Here is a 17,467-nt window from a genome sequence, read left to right on the forward strand (position 1 = left end):
TTGCATTTCAGAACAGCCCATCAGGCATCAGCCGGACCCAAGTCTGGTTTGACCACGTACATCCCCAAGAGTTATTTAATTTTACTACAGCAGCTTCCTGACACCACTGGATTTTTTTCCTTATGTCAGCAGATATAATAATATCATCTACTATATTATCATATATTCTCCAGCCTGTGCACACAAGGAAAGGTGAAATAAGATCAATCTGTGCTCACATTTCTCTTCCTCTTTTTAATTCCAGAAATTTTAATCGATCAGCAGGGGATCATGTTCTCTTGGACACCCAGGAGCGCTGGATAATGAAGTGCTGGGCTAAAGGAGGCACAACCATTCTGTCACAGCACTGCAAAATGCCCCACAAACATCACCCACAAACCCAGGCAGCATCAGTGGTGGTTTCCTTACATGGACTCACCTTCCCTCTCTGACTCTGTACCCACCAGAGGAGACAGGAGGTAGGAGACTCCTGAGAACCCGAAATGCAGGAGCTGAAGCTGAAGGTTGAAGTGTGTGGAGGTGCTCAGCTATTGCAGGACGGTCTGAGGTGTTTAACCTCAGTCTGCACATCTGATGCTCTCCAAAAAGCGCTGAAGACTGAGCCCTCTGTCCCTCTCTGAGACCTTCTTTGCTCTCAAGTGCCCAAAAATACACATTTCTGGTAAGGAGAAGAGAAACACACACCCCCCCCCCCCCCGCCCTCCCTCCAAGTTGCTGCATCGGGATGGTGACAGATTTCAACAGTAAAAGCCAAGAGCAGAGCAAATCTGACAGGACTGGCAGCATCCCATGGGGAACCAGCTGTGCCCAAAACACCAAAATCATCATCTCAAGCTTTTCTGCAGGCACCTGTGGAACCCCCTCGGCCAAGAGGCGTCAGCGCTGTGTGGTGCCACCAGGGCGAGTTGAGGTGTTCAGGCTGTTTAAGGCCATCAGATAACGAGAGATCAATGGCTGTGCAATTACAGATGAACAAGAGACAGTGATATGGTGGTGGTGTTGCTTTGTCAGTGAGTAAAGAGAGAAGATGAGCCAGGAAGCAATGGAGGAGCCTCTGGACCCTGCATGGGGAATTGGAGATCTCAGCCACGGATTCTCAGGTGACTTCTAAATTTCAATTAATTCATCGGCCTCAGAATCCATCTTCCTTAGTTAAAAGGTGACATTATGTGAGAAGGACTTGTTTTTATTGTTTCTGGAAGATCCCAGTGCTGGGGCTTTACTCTCAGCCTGGGCTCCCAGCTCACACACGCACTGCACATCAATCATTCCATCGGGAAGGATTTATGGCCGGATGAGCTAAGGGGCGAGGCAGGATTTCAAAGTCAAGGGCGCTCTCCTCTGCAGGCTTCCTCCCCTGCCCTTGAGCATGCCCCTGCCTGCCCTTATTTCTCCCCCAGCCTTTTGTGTGCTTGAGCACGACAATAACCAGCTGACATGCCTGCTACAATTGCAAGGATCCGGCAATTGCACAGGCACGGACACAGTTACCCAAAAATAGTCACAGCTGCAGAGATTTCCATCTCCCTCTCTGGTTGATCTTCTCGGGGTCTCATTCATCTGGGCTCTTTTTTCACATAAGCACTGATTTTTCCAGAGATGCCAGGGAGCAGGTATGGATAGCCCCAGCCCCAGCCCCAGTCCCAGTCCCAGCCAAGACCCTGAGGCACAGCTCTAACACACAGCTGTGCAATCCGCTGAGACATCCTTAATTTGTGGCTAACCCCCATCCCTACAAGGAGATTTTATCCATGCCTTGCTGCTTGTAAGCCAAGAGAATTATGTTTTTCATTAATTTAAGGTCTGGGCTCTCTAGGTTTAAAAAAGTTCCTCATAGAAATACCAAATATTTTCCTATCCCTTTATTCCTCATTGTGATAATAAATCTTGTTCCTTTTCCATAAGAGAACAAATAAACAGGGGAAAATCTCCCAAGAGCTGAAGCCTTATTAGGATCTTGAAAGCAAATCAAGTTTTCACAAGGTAAGAGAAGTATCACCGGCTTCTTCTCGGGATCCTGGGGATGGGGAGGTTGGCCCCAGCCTGTCCAGCCCTTTGGGTATCCTTCCTCCAGTGTGGCCTGGCAAGGAGCTGCCGAGTGAATCAAAGCTGAAATGAAATTTAAAACAATTAAATTTGTGAATTTAAGGCAGAAGGGTAATAACCAACAATAGTACAGGGCAATTTGCCTGCTCTTCCTTTAGCTCCATGCTGCACACAATGCATCGGCAGGGTTTGGTGCCACAAGGCCAGTGCGGTGCAGGAGGGGGCTCAGCACCTCTCACAGGTCCTGCTGGGGAGTCAGAGCAGAGTTGGGTGAAATAAGGCCCCAGACATCACCAGGGCTCCCATCGGGGTGGGCACAGCACATTCCTTCCTGCACACACTGGGTCTGGATTTCTTTCCCCGGGATAATGTCCTGCAGCTCACCACAAGCAGCCATGGTGGTTCCAGTGTGTGTGTGTGCTGGAACCCTGCTTATCCCAGATGTTCCTGGGGACTTGCCTGGCATTCAGATTGTCTAAAAACAGGGATACATGTTTCATGGCACATGTTTCATGGCACAGCACTGGTCTGCCCAGACATGAAGGTCATTGTGTCCCCTCCTTCACCCTCCTCCCACAGGCAGGGGCAGGACGCAGGGCAGGGGCTGAGTCACAAGCCCTCAGCAGTGGGCTATGGAATTGCTGCCACTTTAAGGTCTGCATTTAAAGACCTGGCCAAAAGGGCAGCTCTGAGGCAGTTGGTCAGAGCTGAGAGTTTTTCTGAAATTCCTCCAGACAGGTGTAGGAAGGTGAGACCTGGAGTGTTTTCCAGGTAGGGGATTATCCACAGAGAAGGGGGAGAATTGAACCCGCTGAGCAAGACTTTGTATAATTGTTTTAGTTCTCAGATCCTCTAAAATTGGGAGACCCTCTTAAAAATGCAGCGTGGTGTGTCTGGCAGTGTTTGAGCCAAGAAATAAATGAGAATTAGTTTTCTATTTGAGCAATAGACATAATTAATTAGAAGGTGTTTATGAGGCTTGTGATGAAGCCAGCTAGGTGTTCTCCAGGTGAAATTAGGGAAGATGTTTCTGCCAGAAAGTTATTGCTGGGGACAGCATGAACACAGTTACAGAGCCAGGCTTGGGCTGAGAGGGACATCTGTACTCTGGATAAGACAGTGTAGCTCTTCCTCACAAGGTAGGAGGGGAAAGGGAATTCAGCAATATCAAAGCATCTGGCTGAAGGGATGTCAGCTGTTTTGTTTTCAGGAGGCAGCACTCTTTCCCTAGAATGAAAAGAATTCAATATAATATTTACTGATGCGCGGTGAAACGAACCATGAGAATACAAAGTGGCTTTTTCCATATCAAGATGAGACATTTCAGTGCTGTGGAAACCATGGTGCTGTTGGTGAAAAATATCAACAAGTGACACAGGCAAACTGACAGGAGTCTCCTTTGAGCTTTTTTCCCTAAAATAGATTGGTTTTTTTGTTTGGTTGGTTTGGGGTTTTTTTTTAATAAATTTCAGAGTGAGATGCATTGCCAGTGAAAAGATCCAAACATCTCCCTGGAAATAGTCCCAGAGGCTGCAGTGAAATCCCAGTGGCTGAGTGAGGAGGATGGTCATGCACCATGCTGAGCAAGGTGAGGACGTGGCACAGGCAGGGAATGCTGGCAGTGGAGGAGCACAGGGAGGTATCAGAAGCACTCAAGTGCTATATCCCAAGGACAGGAATTGCCTCCTGGCCATTGATAAGGTTAGGTCTTGGCGGTCCTGTTTGGAAAAGCAAAGCTCTGGGAGCTGTTTTGCCAATGCATTCTGCAGAGGCACAAAGGTGGGGAGGGGGCAGAGCCAACAGGTACAAGACTTCAGGAGAGCAGGTGTGGAGGGACGAAGGATCTTAAATTCTCCTTTTCTGCATTAAGGTCAGAGTTTGGAGGTCTATTAATCCAGGACCCTGCTATATAATTCAAATCCACATGGCCTGTAGGTTTGGGGAACAAGTTGGGAAGACCCCAGGGCACTTTGACATTGCTTAAGTTTGTGGATTTAATGAGTGGGCTGGTAGGGATGATGGACAGTGTCTGATTCTCTGTGCTGGTGTTTAAACTCATGTTTGGGCTAAGGCTCAGCAACCCAAAGGTCGAGAAGACTAATTTATTGCTGTATGGTGCAGGGCCATTGGAGATTCACTGTCACTTGGGGAATACAGGAGAGTTGGAATAGGGAGTCAAAGGCAGCTGCATCCAGTGTGCCAAAGGTTGGGAGAGCTAGCAAAGGACTGGTGCCATTTGCAGCCTCTGCACTGCAGGTGTTTGGTCTCAGTAGCCAGAGGATAATCAGTTAAACGCTGCCTGTCCATTGCCCAGGAGAGCAGCCTCCAAGTTCAGAAGAGGGCAGGTGACTGAAGCCCAGGACATCAGCCCTTCCTGTCTGCAGTCATGCTCTCAGCAAATACAGGCAAATTTAGGGTATCTAAACCCTCAAAAGGCTGGGTTATGAAAACAAAGGGACCTTTGGTGCTTGTGAGGTATTTTCTCTTGGTCCAGATACCACCCCTGGCAGGATTAAGCAGCAGGTGACCCAAATAAAACACTCAGGACACAAACCCAGTAACTCCAACCCATGCTTTGATTCAGCAAACTACTTCAAGATGGTGCCTAGGTAAGTTCCTCTGATTTCTCTTAAAGTTAGGAGGGGCTTTAAGGCTGTGCTAATTACCATAGACCCACGACTGCTGTGCAAACTCAGTGATTCCTGTGAACCATGACTCGCTGGCTTCAGCTGCATGGAATTAGCATTACTCTTAGCAAAGGGGTAAAATCCTGCCCCAAATCAGGGCAGATTGCCTACTCCTGAGATACCACGCTCTGTGCTCTTCAAGATGATGCAGGGGACTCTATTTCTACGTGTTCTCTTTCCGCCGGGCAATAGGAGGGGCTTTCAGTGCAGACAGAGCGCTGTAGGTATGGCTTTGGCTGCCTGCAGCTTTGCATCCTGTTCTCCTGCTACCCTGTGAGCATCTTCTGGGCTCTGAATCCGCTTCCCGAGATGTAGGGCTGCTGAGCGACCTCCGGGATCCGTGAGCATTTTGAAAGCTCTCTGTAATTAGTAACTACAGAGCTGTGTAAAGTCTAACGCTCTGGGGCTCCAGCATCTCGGCGGGATGAGCCTCTGGAAGCTGCCCTCTGGATTTTACCCCTCGGCTCCGCTCCGGCCGGGCAGGGAGGAGCTGCGGGGCGGGCGGTAGGTACCGGGGGCGGCGCCGGCCATCGCCCGCTTTTCTTCCCCTTTGTCCCCGCTCGGAGCTCCGCACGGAGAGGCGGCGGGAGCTGCGGGAGCTGCCGGCGGTAAAGGCGGGGGGCGGCGCGGGGGGGCTGGGGGAAGGAGGCTGCTCTGAGCGCTCAGAAAGCAGCTGGAGGATCCCTCCAGAAAGGGCTTTGGAAGCGCTGCTGCTCCCTGCTGGGAGCTCCAGCCCCGCGCTGGTTGAGCATCTCTTCCTGCACCCAAGGCAGATTAACCCTTGATTGTCCGATGTGTTTGTGCCTCGCTGGATAAACTCGTAGCTCTCGCGTCGCTCGCTGTGGGCACAGGGAGGGTGTTGGGTCCCGTCAGAGGGGGCAGGGAGCCCTTCTGGCAGGTTCTTGGGGTCTGTCCCCAGCCCAGGGAGCTGTCGCTGTCCCGCACGGCGCCTGCTCGGGCACGGAGACAAACAGGATACGGCCGAGAGCTTTCCGGTGCGGCGGGACGGGCCCGGGCAGCGCCCTGGGCCGCCGGGACCGCCCGGGGCGTGCGGGGACTGCGGGGTCCGGAGCATCACGGGGGGACACAGTGGTGGGCGAGCCAGGGAACGCCCTGGGCCGTGTCCGTGAGAGGCAAAAAAAATACCAGTTGGTTGAGAAAGCGCAGAGTCGAGTTGTCGTGATTGTGTTGTCAATTCTAAAACATGGGTTTCCTCAAAACAAAACCAAAAAACCTCCAGAGAAACCTCCCACTAAAAACAAACCCACAGTGTTCTACTGTAGTGGTGATTTATTTCAGAAAACACCCAGGGAGCGGGGGAAAGCAAAGGAGTAAGGAGTGCTTAAAAACCTGGAAAGCTTTTCCACATCGGACGCTGCTGGTTTCCTCCTGGGATTAGCTCGCAGCCGTGGGAGGGATTCTCAGAGAGCAGGTTCAGGTTCACACTCCCCTGCCCGGAGCCTCATGGGCAAAGTCCTCCGGGGGCCCCCTCCAGGAACTGGAGGCTTTAGTGCCTGTGGTCACAGACTAAGTAGGCGGCAAGAATTTGATCCCATGGTGACAAACCCGGCTTCCTGCCTCTTCCCAGGTGCCAGGTTATCCAAGCATGACCACCCAGATGTTCGAGGGCAGAGGCCATGCGGCCGTCTACCAGAAATACAGGTTTGCACCGGGCAAAGAGCTGCAGCAAACCATCCTTGCCTACCTGCAGGAAAAGGTGAGTGGGGTATGGCCAGGTTGGAGGATATCTTTATTTGTGGGTGGTAGTATTTACCTTGCTGGGAGTGTTACCTTGATTGGTACCAAGGGGAATGATAAATCAGCAGGGCTCAAGGCAAGATGGGGGCACAGGAGAGGCCTTCCACAGGTTCTGCCATGCCAAGGCTGTTCCTGAGTGGATGCTGGGGGAAGCAGTGGGGTAAAAGCGCAGAAACTGGGTGGCTGCCCACTGAGACACATCCCCTCCTCCCCACAGAAGGCAATCCCTGCTGAGCTGGTAGTGGATGTTGGCTGTGGGTCCGGACAAGGCACCCGCTTCCTTGCGGAGCACTTCAAGAAGGTGGTGGGGACAGACATCAGTGAAGCACAGATTCAGGAGGCCAAGGACACCTCCTCCATGCTCAATGTCTCCTACCTGTGAGTGTTGGGGGAATGAGCGCAGCCAAAGGCAAAATTCAGGTCCTTACATGGAAGTGGTGTTTTGTGAGTATGGTTGTTGTAAGACCCAGCTGGCACCAAAGAAAGCCCTATTTGATGGAATTCCTGAGGTGAACAGGCATTATCCTACACTTCCAGTAGCCATGGCCTTCCCACATTGTCCTCATGGCCTCCAAAAAATACCCACTGGCTTCATGTCCTACCCTCTGATTCCCGTACCACAGATGTCTTTTTTTTCCTTCCCGCTCCCAGCGTGTGCCCTGCAGAGGAGCTGCCGTTCCAGGACGCCTCTGTGGACGTCCTGGCCTCATTCACGGCCGCGCACTGGTTTGACATCGAGAAGTTCATGAGGGAAGCGCAGCGGGTGGTGAGGCCGGGCGGCTGCGTGGCCATCAGCACCTACACCGTGGACATGAGCCTGCGCTACGGAGATTGCTCCGAAAAGCTCACCCAAATCTTCAGGGAGGTGAGGAGATGGAACCCAAACCTCAGGGCTTCCCCTCCTGCTCTAGGCACGGGAAAATGTGTATTGCTTGGATACAGAGAGGAATCCTAGCGCAGGATGGGGCAGAAGAGGGATGGTTACATGCAAGGACAAGGCTGAGATGGGATTTAGAGGCTCCAAAGCAGTGCTAAATCTGGCTGGATGAGGAGAAAAGGGATGTTAGCATTGATGGGGCAGGCTCTGGTAGGGTGAGAAGAGTGCCAGAGCATTTCTGGGGGCTGGTATTGTCAAAGATACTTCTCCTGCTGTTGATCACAGAGAAAAGAATGGGGAGTATAAACTGTTTGGGAAAAGTCCTTTTTTAGTAATCTTTCTTGACAAAGGGTGTTTTAATAACTGGATAAAAGGAGCCTTTCCACAATCAGTAAAAGCAGTGCAGGGAGAAAGGCAGAACCCTTATCTCTATGCTAAAATGTCATCCTTAAATTCTGGGCATTAAGCAAGATTTTTGGTGTATTTTAATGCAACGAGTATTTAAAAAAGAAGGCCACGTGAGAATGCATCAGGTTTGGGCTTGAACCTGAGGTAAGTGGAAATTGAGAACTTCAAGTGGTTGTGTGCTTTTTTTTTTTTTTTAATACACTGTCTTTACAGTGCTGGGACCAGATTTTAAAATACTCACATAATAGACTAAAATTCGTCTTGGAAAACTACAAAGAGATCTTCGAGGCCTTGCCATTCCCAGACAAGAAGAGGTGAGCAGAACCCCCTTGGTGCAGCACCAGGAGTGGATAAAGGGGGGTGTCTCTGCCCCTCCGGGGGGCTGCTCTGCCTCCAGCCCAGCGAGGACACAAGGGAGTGGGGTTTGCCAGAAGCTCAGCCCAGCTGATGGGGTTCAGCAAACCCCTGTGCATTGAGGCAGAGCTGTGTGGCTGCATTCCCACTGCTCCTGGCTTTTATGTGGCTCTGCACTGAGCCATCAAGTGTGGTCTGAGGGCTGTGAGGACCCTTCCTGCTCAAGGCAGCCTTGGGTTGGATTTTCAGTTGATGGTCTAGCACAATTTGAGGTTTCTGGGCAGGTCACTTCATGGGTGAAAGGAAAAATAGAGTGAGGCAGAAACATGCCCCAGACCTCTGGGGAGCCAGTGCCTGCCTCCCCACTGAGGCACAGGGCAGGGGCTGACTCTGCAGGCAAAAAGGATGTGGTGGTGTGAAGGTGTTGGTGTCCTGGATGCTGGAGGGGATAGGGGTCTGCAGATAAGCCTGTACCAAAAGGGCTGGTTAAGTCACAGACTATATGAGATGGTCCCTGGAACCATCTTTGCACATCACTCAGAGCTCCTGAGCCACCACATGCCACAATTGGATGTTGTTTCCATCTGCTGGACTTTTGATGGTGTCAGATACTTTATTCACCACTATGTCAATCTCTTATCTGTGTTCCCCTGCCTTTGAGATTTAACTTGTCAATGCTCCTTTCTTCCCCGTCTCTCTTGTAGAATCACTGATATCTATGACAAAATTCCCATGACTGTTGAAGGTGTGGTTGGTTACATGGAGTCTGCCTCTCCATATCAAACCTTTATGAAGAATGACCCTGAAGCTGCAAAATCCCTCCTCCGAGAGACTGAAAAGAGGTGAGAAAACTGCTTGGGAAAACAAACAGGATGTGGAGGACTTGTTTTCTACAGTGCACAAAGAGTAAGGTTGTAGAGACCCCTCTGAAGCTAGAAGTGAGCTGTGCAGGGGTGCACTCCCTCCTTCCCCCCAGGTGTGGGTGGGTGTCTGTCAAGAGTTAAAGAGCAGATCCTTAAATGTTAAGTCCATGAAGCTCTATGGTGTGCTTGCACTGATATATATAGAAGTCTTGTGTCAGAGGTATCTTGAGTTTCTTTGTCTTGTTCTTGATTAGCAGAGGGCATGAAAAATATTGGTGGTTGCATCTTCACCAACCTGTTTTGGCCTCTAGCAAGGGCCTTGTGGGAAGGAAAGGCATCCCTGGGCCTGCTAATTTATTCACTGACAAGCACAACCCTTGTGCAGCAGCTGGAAGCATCTGCCATCCAGGCCTTTGTGCTATGGGTGGAAGAGCCGTGTCTCTGGTTGTGGGTGTCAGGTTGGGAGCTGGCTGGACAGGGCGAGACCCTTCCTCTGCTTCTCATTGCAGGATGCTGGAGACGATGGGAGTCTCTTCCCGTGAAACCCCAGTGGAGTTCTGGGTGAGGCACGTCTGTGTGCTGGGCTGCAAGGGACAGTGAAAGAGGAAACCCTCCTGATCTGGTGCTAAAACAGAAGGGAAATGTGGGTTGTCTCCAAATACCCCACTTGCAGCCGCTCTTATTCTTTGGGAAGATTGATGCTGATTTCGGTGATGAAAATTTTGATCTTCTGTGGAAAGCAGAGGGGGTTTTATGCCTCTGGGGTTCCTGCCCACCTTGGCCCTGCAGTGTGCCCAGTGCTGCCCCCTCAGCACTGGAAGGGTCCCGTTTTGGGCTGGTGGTGGTTGGATTACACATGGGGAAGAGAATCACAGTAATAGCTGAGAAACTTGCTGCATTTCTTACACAATTAATAATTAAAAAAAAAAAAGCTGATAAAAAGTTGCCTGTTGTTCCTCTTTTTAAGAGAGGCTGTGGAGCACCTGCTGGGTGGGAATAACTGTGCTACATAGACATTGAGTGTCCTGAGTGGCCTTCTGCTCTGTGGGGGAGATGGGTTTTGGATAGGAAGGGCCATTTGTCCCTTTCCCTGCCCAGGCTGAGGAGGTGTGTGCTGTCTTTGGAGGCTGACTTGCAAAGGGGCTGTTCTCAGCCAGAAGGTGCCCCCATCCCTGGTGCTTAGCTGGCTGGTACAGGTGTAACAGCAGCTTACCTGCCCCAGGAGTGCTTTGGCCCTAGTGAGTCCCTTGCCCTCAGCACAGCTCGTGAGCCTTTCTGGGATTGCTGCCACAGGGGAGCAGGTTTCTGCCCATTATTACCCACCCACACTGCAAAGGGAAGATTAGAGGCTGCATTTTGGGGAGGGGCAGGTGGAGACATGAGGGCTCAGAGCCGGGCACAGCCCAGCACAGGTCCCCTCCTGTTTGCTTTCTGCATATTTCAAGTTAAGGCACAGCCTCTGTGAGGACTGTTCCCTTTCCTGTAATTTCTGCCCATGGCAAGAAGGCTGCCTTGGCACTATGGGGAGGGCAGTGCCCTCACTCTGTTCTGGCTTTCTTAACAATGCACCAAAGTAAAAGTGGCACATCTGCTCCCTGCCCCAGAAAGCACACCTGGAGAGGGGCTTAGAGGGCCTGGAGGTGCTTCCACTGTGGTCCTGCGCTCTCAGGTGTGGTCCTGACTGAGCCCCCTCAACTTGGCAAAGGTGCTGGACCCTGGGCATATTTCCCCTGGGGTCACTGAGCCCTGGCTCAGCTTGCCCAGGGTGGGGAGCAGAGATTTTGCCCCCAGGAGAGTGGTGGGGCCCTGGGAGGCCAGCTGTGGGGTGGGAAGCCCATCGTGGATATGAGGTTGGTGTCTGTGTCCATGGCCACGTGCTGCAGCAGTGATGCTGGATCCAGCCTGATGCTGGATCCAGCCCTGCTGCTGTCACCAGGGGAGAGGCTGCCCAGGTGCATGATGGGTTTGGGTGAGCAGCAGCCATCAGGCCTCCCTTGCCAGGTGAGGATGGGGCTGGTGGCTTGTCATCTCCCAAAGGTGCACAAGAAGTCTCTCTTCCCAGGGTGACACTGCTACTGGGGCCAGTGGCCTGACTGGCTGCCTGGGCCAGGGCAGCCCCAGCTTTGCTGGCAGGGGTTGTTCTGGAGAGGGGCATCCCCACAGCCAAGGCAGGGAGGGAACCCCCAGGAGGGAACCCCCTATGTCCCTACAGTGCTGGAGCAAAGGTTCTGGTGAAAAAGTGTTTGGGTTTTTTCCCCATTTTAAATTTAAAACAAGTTCGTTTAAGTCTGCTCAATAATTAACTCAGTAATTCACAGCCCTTCCCTCTGTGCATCCCCAGGGTCATGCAGCAGGTGCCAGGCTGTGCTGTGACACCAGGGGTTGCATCACCACCGTGCTCAGGCGTGGTGTCGGCAGCGGAGCGGCACAAACCATCACGGCGGTGACAGCTCATGTGCGGAGAGGTGCTGAAGGGTTCTGGGGCATGTAGCTGGGCAAGGGGCACTTTGGTGGCACAGACACCCTGGGCTGGCAGGGACAGGTTGGGCAACGGCTGCCAAGTGAAGCCCACCTGATGTCCCCTGTCCCAGCACCATCAGGCCCTGGGCAGGTCTCCCACACGTTTATTTTTAAAGCTGGCTTTTTTGGGGCGCAGTTTTTGTCCCTTCTATCTTCTTTTCCCAGACCAGTAACTTTAGCAGGAGCCAATTCCTCCCAGACAAGCCTGCTGGCTACAAAAGGGGTCAGGAAGGAGCCTTACTGGGCTCATCCTTACCCACTCCAGTGGCATTGCCTGTGGCCAAGACTTTCCCAAGTTGTGCCACGTAGCGGCTGATGAGTCACCATGGAGCAATTACCTCACCTGATGCTGACGCCAGCCCTGTCCTCAGCCATGTTTCACTTTCCTTCTCGCACATGGAACTTCCAAACTTCCCACGCACCTGGGATTTCTTGCTCCAGGCAAGTTCAATTGGCTCCAGCCTGCTGGGCCGTGTGAATCCAAAGGGGTTCCACCATCACCCTCTGTGCCGCTCTCCTGGCACAGAACTGTCTGCAGCCGGGGCTGGAGCGATGGCTGTGGTGGGTCCCCAGTGTCCTGCAGACCCTGCTAGGCACTGTGTGGTGTCCCCAGCCCATGCTGGCCTTGGAGGACCCTCCTCTGCCATGGCAGGAGCTGCCAGTGGCATGGTTTGGAGGAGCCGTGGTGAATTCAGCCAGGCCTTGCTGGCTGGACTGCAATATGGTGGAGCATGGCATCACCATCACTGTGTGAGACGCATGCCAAGGCCCAGGATGGAAAAATCCCTAGATTCTGTTCAGCCAGGCACCTGGGGGTTTGGCTATGGCTGCAGGTGAGCATGGCACAACTACCTGAGCAAGGCACCCAGGAGGGATCCTCACCCCTCCATCCCATCCACCCTGAGGGCCAGGGGCCATGCTCACGGCCCGGCTTCACCCTCCAGCTTTCACTTTTCTTCGATGCCTCTGAATTTCCTTTTGCGTGTGTGAAGACATGAGGTTTCGCTTTACTTCTCCAAACAGAAATGACACCTGGGACATAAAAGCCACAGTGATGGGAAACAGGAGCCAAAGCTGGGTCCCACGGGGCTGTGATGCTGCTGTGACCAGATGGGTGACCCAAGAGTGTCTCGGCAGGGATCTGTGGTGTGGGACAGTGGTTCATGGTGGATCACCCCTCTCTCATTGGGGGACATATTTCTTTTTCACAACTGCTGGGATTTTCTGCTGAGGTGCTATCTATTCCAGCTGAGCTGTGCCTCACTTGAGCAACACACATGGCATTATTTATGCTAATTTGGGCTTTTATTTCAAAGCTGTATCAATCATGGACTTTGTTGCATTGAATAAAAATTATTCTTCTAAGTCTGTGGTTTTCTTTAATGGGAGAGAAAGGAAACATAGAGCTGTTGTCCTGTTTACTGAGAGGGCAGGCAAAGGAGCGAAGCCCAGGGCTCAGGCTTTTAATTATTGACCTCACCCAACCTGCTGCCAGGGGGGAGGCTGGCACAGGAGTCTGGTCCTGTGGCTGTATCTGTGGCTGGAAAACCTGTGCCCACCACGCTTTTACCCCTGCCTTTTGCTGTCCTGGCTCTTCACCAAGCTGTATCTGCATCCAGCTTGGTCAAGGTGGAAATAGTCACTGTCTCATCCATGCTGCCCTCTCCTCTTTATTTCCATCATGGTTTTCTAGGAAAGACCTGAGTAATCTGAGATGCTGCTGGAGCAGAGGAAGGGCTCAAGAAGGGCTGGATGGACCTTGTGAGTCAACAGCTGGTCCCTGCTTTGCCTCTTTAGAAATTATCTGGACAAGGAGGCAGAGGGTACCCTGGGGGTACCAAGTTTTGTGGTGACAGCAAACTAGGAGAAGTGGATGACACAGCGGGGAGTCATGCTGCTGTCCACAGGGACCTTGACAAGCTGGAAGAATGGGCTGATGGAACCTCCTGAAGTTCAACCAGGGAAAGGGCTAAGTCCTGCACCTGAGGAGGAACAGCTGGGGGATGCCCAGATAGAAACCAGTGTGGCAGAAAAGGACCTGGGGGTCCTGGTGGGCATCAGGTTGAACACAAGCCAGAAACATGTCCTTGTGGCAAAGAAGTGAATGGTGTCTGGGTCTGCACTGGGAGCAGTGTTTCCAGCAGGCTGAGGGAGGTGATCCTTCCCTTCTACTCAGCACTGGTGAGGCCACCCCTGGAGTGCTGGGTCCAGGTTTGGGCTCCCCAGGGGGAGAGAGACATGGCACACACTGGATAGAGTCAAATCAATGTCATGAAGATGATGGACAGGAACATCTCTCCTATAAGGCAAGGCTGAGAAAGGAGGCTTAGGGACTCTTGGTGGTGCCTATTGACAGCATAGCAGAAAAAAGCTACAATCTGAAACATGTGAAAATGCACCTGAACACAAAAGAACACTCACAGAGAGGCTGTGGAGTTGCCACTCCATCCTTTGAGATATTTAAAACTGGACACAGTCCTGGGCAACCCATGCTGGCTGACCCTGCCAGAGCAAGGATTGTACTGGATGATGTCCAGAGATCCCAGTCCACCTCCATGACCACATCCATGCCACTCTGCCCACTCATAGGTGTATCTTTACACGGGCTTGCTCAAGAACTTTTCTTGTTCTCTTGGTCTCTTTGAAATCAGAAGTTTATTTCCAAATGCGAACACTAAAAATCAAGTCCTTCTGGAGCAGTGTTTTCCTGTGTATGGCCACCATGTGAGACTGCAAAGTGCATTTATGCCTGTTGCTGCCTTACTGTCTTGGCTTTTTAGATCCAGGTATTGCCCTAATTTTCTGTATTTAATGCTCGATGAATGCATGAAACTAAAAGCCCAGCAGCGATCGCAGGAAGTTACCTCTAGAGAAGGACAATTGGCTGAACGGGGGCACCATTCCTGCTGTCACTGGAGGGATGTCAATACACCACATTTGTGTTTCCAGGCTGAACAGGGAGGGAAACCCAGCTAATCCCAGCGGCTTGTAGGTTGGCGGCCCTGCTCATTTCTGGCAGCCTCCCTTCACAACTCTATGTCCCACCTGGAAAACGTTAGGTGGAAGTGCTTCTGCTTTCACCCTTTTCCCTGCTTTGGTGGCAAGCCTGGTCCCCCAGGATAACACAGACATAGAGCTCATGCCTGCAGCCTGCGCCGTGCGGTGCCTGCTCCCTGCTGCTGCTGCTTTCCCCTCCTCCCTGCCATGGCCCTTTCTATAGGGAAACCGAGGCATGAACTCCTGCTGCCACTCAGGAGGCACTGTAACCCTCCCGGCCACCCTGAGTCTGCTGTCCCCGTCGGGCTGCGTGCCTGGGGTCTCCCGCAGCAATCAGCGTGGGGCGGGGCTGGGTCGTGCCCGTTGTCCGCACTTGCCAGCACCTCTGTGCCACTCGGCGTGGCAGCGGCGTCCCCCCACTCAGCCCCCTCGGGGGCCGAGCATCCCTCATCGCCGGTGCGCTCGCCCTGTCGAGGCGGAGCAGGCGGCAGGGCTGGAGGCAGCAGCGCAAGTAACGGAGGCGGGATTCCCGCCGCAGCTTTCGCTTTCCTGTTTCCAGAGCTGCCAGGCCGTGGATTTTCCTGCCAACGTGAAAGCAGCCACACCGGGCAGGTGGAATAAAAAGCCAGGGAGATGGGGCAGCAAGGCATCCACAGCCAGCAGAGCAAAGCAAGGAAAGAAGCTCCCCCGGACAGCCCAGCATCTCCACAGCTGAGAGAGCCACCTGTAGCACCTGTCAGGCACCTCTGCATCAGGAGTTCAGCAAATCCTGCCCAGAGTCCTCCGGTTCATCCTCTCTGGCATCTTGCACCACAGCCTCCTCACCTCATCGTAACCCACTGCTCACCATCGAGCTCTCATCAACAAAATGCTGTGTCTCCGCCTCACCACACTGCTTGTGCTGGTGCTGGGGGTCAGCCTGGGGGCTGCCTTTCCCCACAACACCCTGAGGAAGGGCTGCAGCCTGTTCAAGTACAAGCAAGTCATGTTCGATGAGAAGAAGGCTGTGAAGAAGATGCAGAAGGAGTTTGTGAGTATCGCTGGCAATGGGGGCTGTGGGCTGGGGAGGGGGGCAAGGCAGAGGAGATGCTGAATTTGAGACCTGAGTGACAAAGTGGATGTTTTCTGCAGCAGTCTGGGGAGGAGGAGGATGTTTTCCATGGGAGTTTGGGGACATGAAGGATGCTGGGCCAAATTTCATCCTGTTTTCAAACCACATGGCTGGCGGGGTTGCACAACATCGCCAGAAGTCACAATGACAGTTGTTCAGTCTCTCTCTTGGTTTGTGCCTGCAGCGCAACATCAGGCAGCCGGGCCGCAACTGCGACACCGGGCTCTTGGATCGGAAGTGGATGTCGGCACACCTGTCGGTAAGAGCAAGGTGATGCTGTGACAAGGGAGCACAGCTCTCCTCTCAGCCAGTCCCACCCTCACCTGTACCCCAGGCAGGTCTTTGAGACTCCCCTCCTCCAGCCCTGGCTCTTTGGTCCCTAACCACACACTCCTGCCACAGGTGCCCGACCGAGTGGTGCTGGTGGAAGCCGAGCTGAACTTCACCATCACGATGCTGCAGCTCTCCACCCACCCCGGCTTCACCAAGATGCGCCAGCGGCCCCTGGCCTTCCTCGCCCAAGCCCGGGAGGATCTGCGGGGCTGTGTGAGTACCCCCCGAGCCCCACACCCCGTGCCAGCTCCGTGGCCCTGGCGTTGTCAGCAGCGCCGCAGGGCATCACTCGTCCTTATCCCACCGTTTCCCTTGCAGGTGGCTCCCTCGCATCAGCCCTCTGGGGAACTGAGCCAGTGGCTGCAGAACCTGCAGGTGGCCATGAATATGGTAAGTTGGGTCAGCGGGGCCAGGGGGTCTCGGGATGTCAGTGACCGCAGGGCTGCACCCTGACCCCATTGCTAACGCAGGCGCTGTCCCCGCCGCACAAGAACACCGGCTGCCTGGAGGACTACGCCGTCCGCCACGTCTTTGAAGTGCTGGAAGACCTGAACTGCGCTGCCCTCCAAGAGCAATGCTCTTAGCACCCGCCACTGGCCCCAAAGGACACCCTGAAGACCGGGAAAAACAACTGCTATTGCATCGCTGGACTGTACTTAAGCCTTTTTCTTACTCATGTGAGCTCAGGGAACAATTTTTTTTCACAGTCTTTTAAATTATTGGGGTTTATTGTGTACTTATAAATGGCTCAGGAGGAGCTGAAGAAATGCCCCTCCTGAAAGAATGGCAATGCACATATTTATTTGATATCTTTGTTTTGCTAGTTTTCAAAATGTTTTTAAGGAAATCTATTTTTTCACCTGCTATTTATTACAGAGTATATTATGCATATTTTCCTGTATAAATTATTTTCTTGTATGCCATTTAATAAAATAGATACTATATGTAGACAAGCTGCCATCACATTTATTACTATGCTTTGCTGTAATACAACAGCAGAGCTATTGCACACACATCCTTGCAATTACATTCCATTGCATTGCATTGTCCAAATGAAACCTCATTCCATTTAATTTGGGGACAGGGAGGGAGAAAGGCCTGGATGTTGGGCTCTTTGGGGAGCTTTAGTAGATTTTATCACCTGGCCATGCCCCATCTGCTGCCACCTGATGACAAGAGCAGCACCTGAGGCAATGAAAACCCATCAGGAGGGAAATGCCCTTGGGCCAACACTACAGACAGGCAGGAAAAGCCCCAGAGGTGTGTCTGGAATTGCACATGGACTGCTGGATTTGGTTACAGCGAGGCACAGCTAATCTCTCAAAAAACAGCTGCACCAGTGCTTTGCCTGTGTGGCCACAGACTCCCAGGAACAGGCAGATGCCATCAGTGCCTGTTTGGGATCCAATCCCCTGACCCTGCTCACTATTTGACCCCTCGGTTTTGAAGTCTTGCAAGAAATCCCTTTCTCTGGAGCCTATGTATAGTCAACATCTGGCAGGGAGGTTGTTTT

The 17,467-nt window shown here is 52.5% G+C and overlaps 2 protein-coding genes and 1 long non-coding RNA gene across 4 annotated transcripts in view; all 3 read left to right on the forward strand.

The window, feature by feature from the left end:
* The window catches only part of LOC113944084, a 156,855-nt gene extending 152,528 nt beyond the window's left edge, over positions 1-4,327 (forward strand). The window contains exons 5-7 of the long non-coding RNA XR_003526572.1: positions 245-1,100; positions 1,906-1,983; positions 3,519-4,327. This is a non-coding gene — a long non-coding RNA (uncharacterized LOC113944084). The remainder of the gene's footprint in view (positions 1-244; positions 1,101-1,905; positions 1,984-3,518) is intronic.
* Positions 4,328-4,478: 151 nt separating this feature from the next.
* On the forward strand, positions 4,479-9,910 carry LOC113944082 (putative methyltransferase DDB_G0268948). Of its 2 annotated transcripts, none has more exons than XM_027636714.1 (7): positions 4,479-4,655; positions 6,322-6,450; positions 6,709-6,869; positions 7,143-7,356; positions 7,990-8,090; positions 8,835-8,972; positions 9,503-9,910. In XM_027636714.1, exons 2-7 carry the CDS (start codon positions 6,340-6,342, stop codon positions 9,591-9,593), a joined length of 816 nt encoding a protein of 271 aa, XP_027492515.1. In that variant the 5' UTR covers positions 4,479-4,655; positions 6,322-6,339; the 3' UTR covers positions 9,594-9,910. The 2 variants fall into 2 exon arrangements, with proteins under 2 accessions (XP_027492515.1, XP_027492514.1); XM_027636713.1 differs by lacking the exon at positions 4,479-4,655 and adding an exon at positions 5,222-5,341.
* Positions 9,911-15,378: 5,468 nt separating this feature from the next.
* On the forward strand, positions 15,379-16,860 carry LOC113943976 (interferon lambda-3-like). Its single transcript, XM_027636457.1, has 5 exons — positions 15,379-15,540; positions 15,806-15,880; positions 16,024-16,167; positions 16,273-16,344; positions 16,446-16,860. Exons 1-5 carry the CDS (start codon positions 15,379-15,381, stop codon positions 16,536-16,538), a joined length of 546 nt encoding a protein of 181 aa, XP_027492258.1. The 3' UTR covers positions 16,539-16,860.
* Positions 16,861-17,467: the final 607 nt, after the last annotated feature.

Source organism: Corapipo altera, unplaced genomic scaffold (assembly GCF_003945725.1).
Source record: "Corapipo altera isolate COAL_440 unplaced genomic scaffold, ASM394572v1 45, whole genome shotgun sequence".
Lineage (NCBI taxonomy): Eukaryota > Metazoa > Chordata > Aves > Passeriformes > Pipridae > Corapipo > Corapipo altera.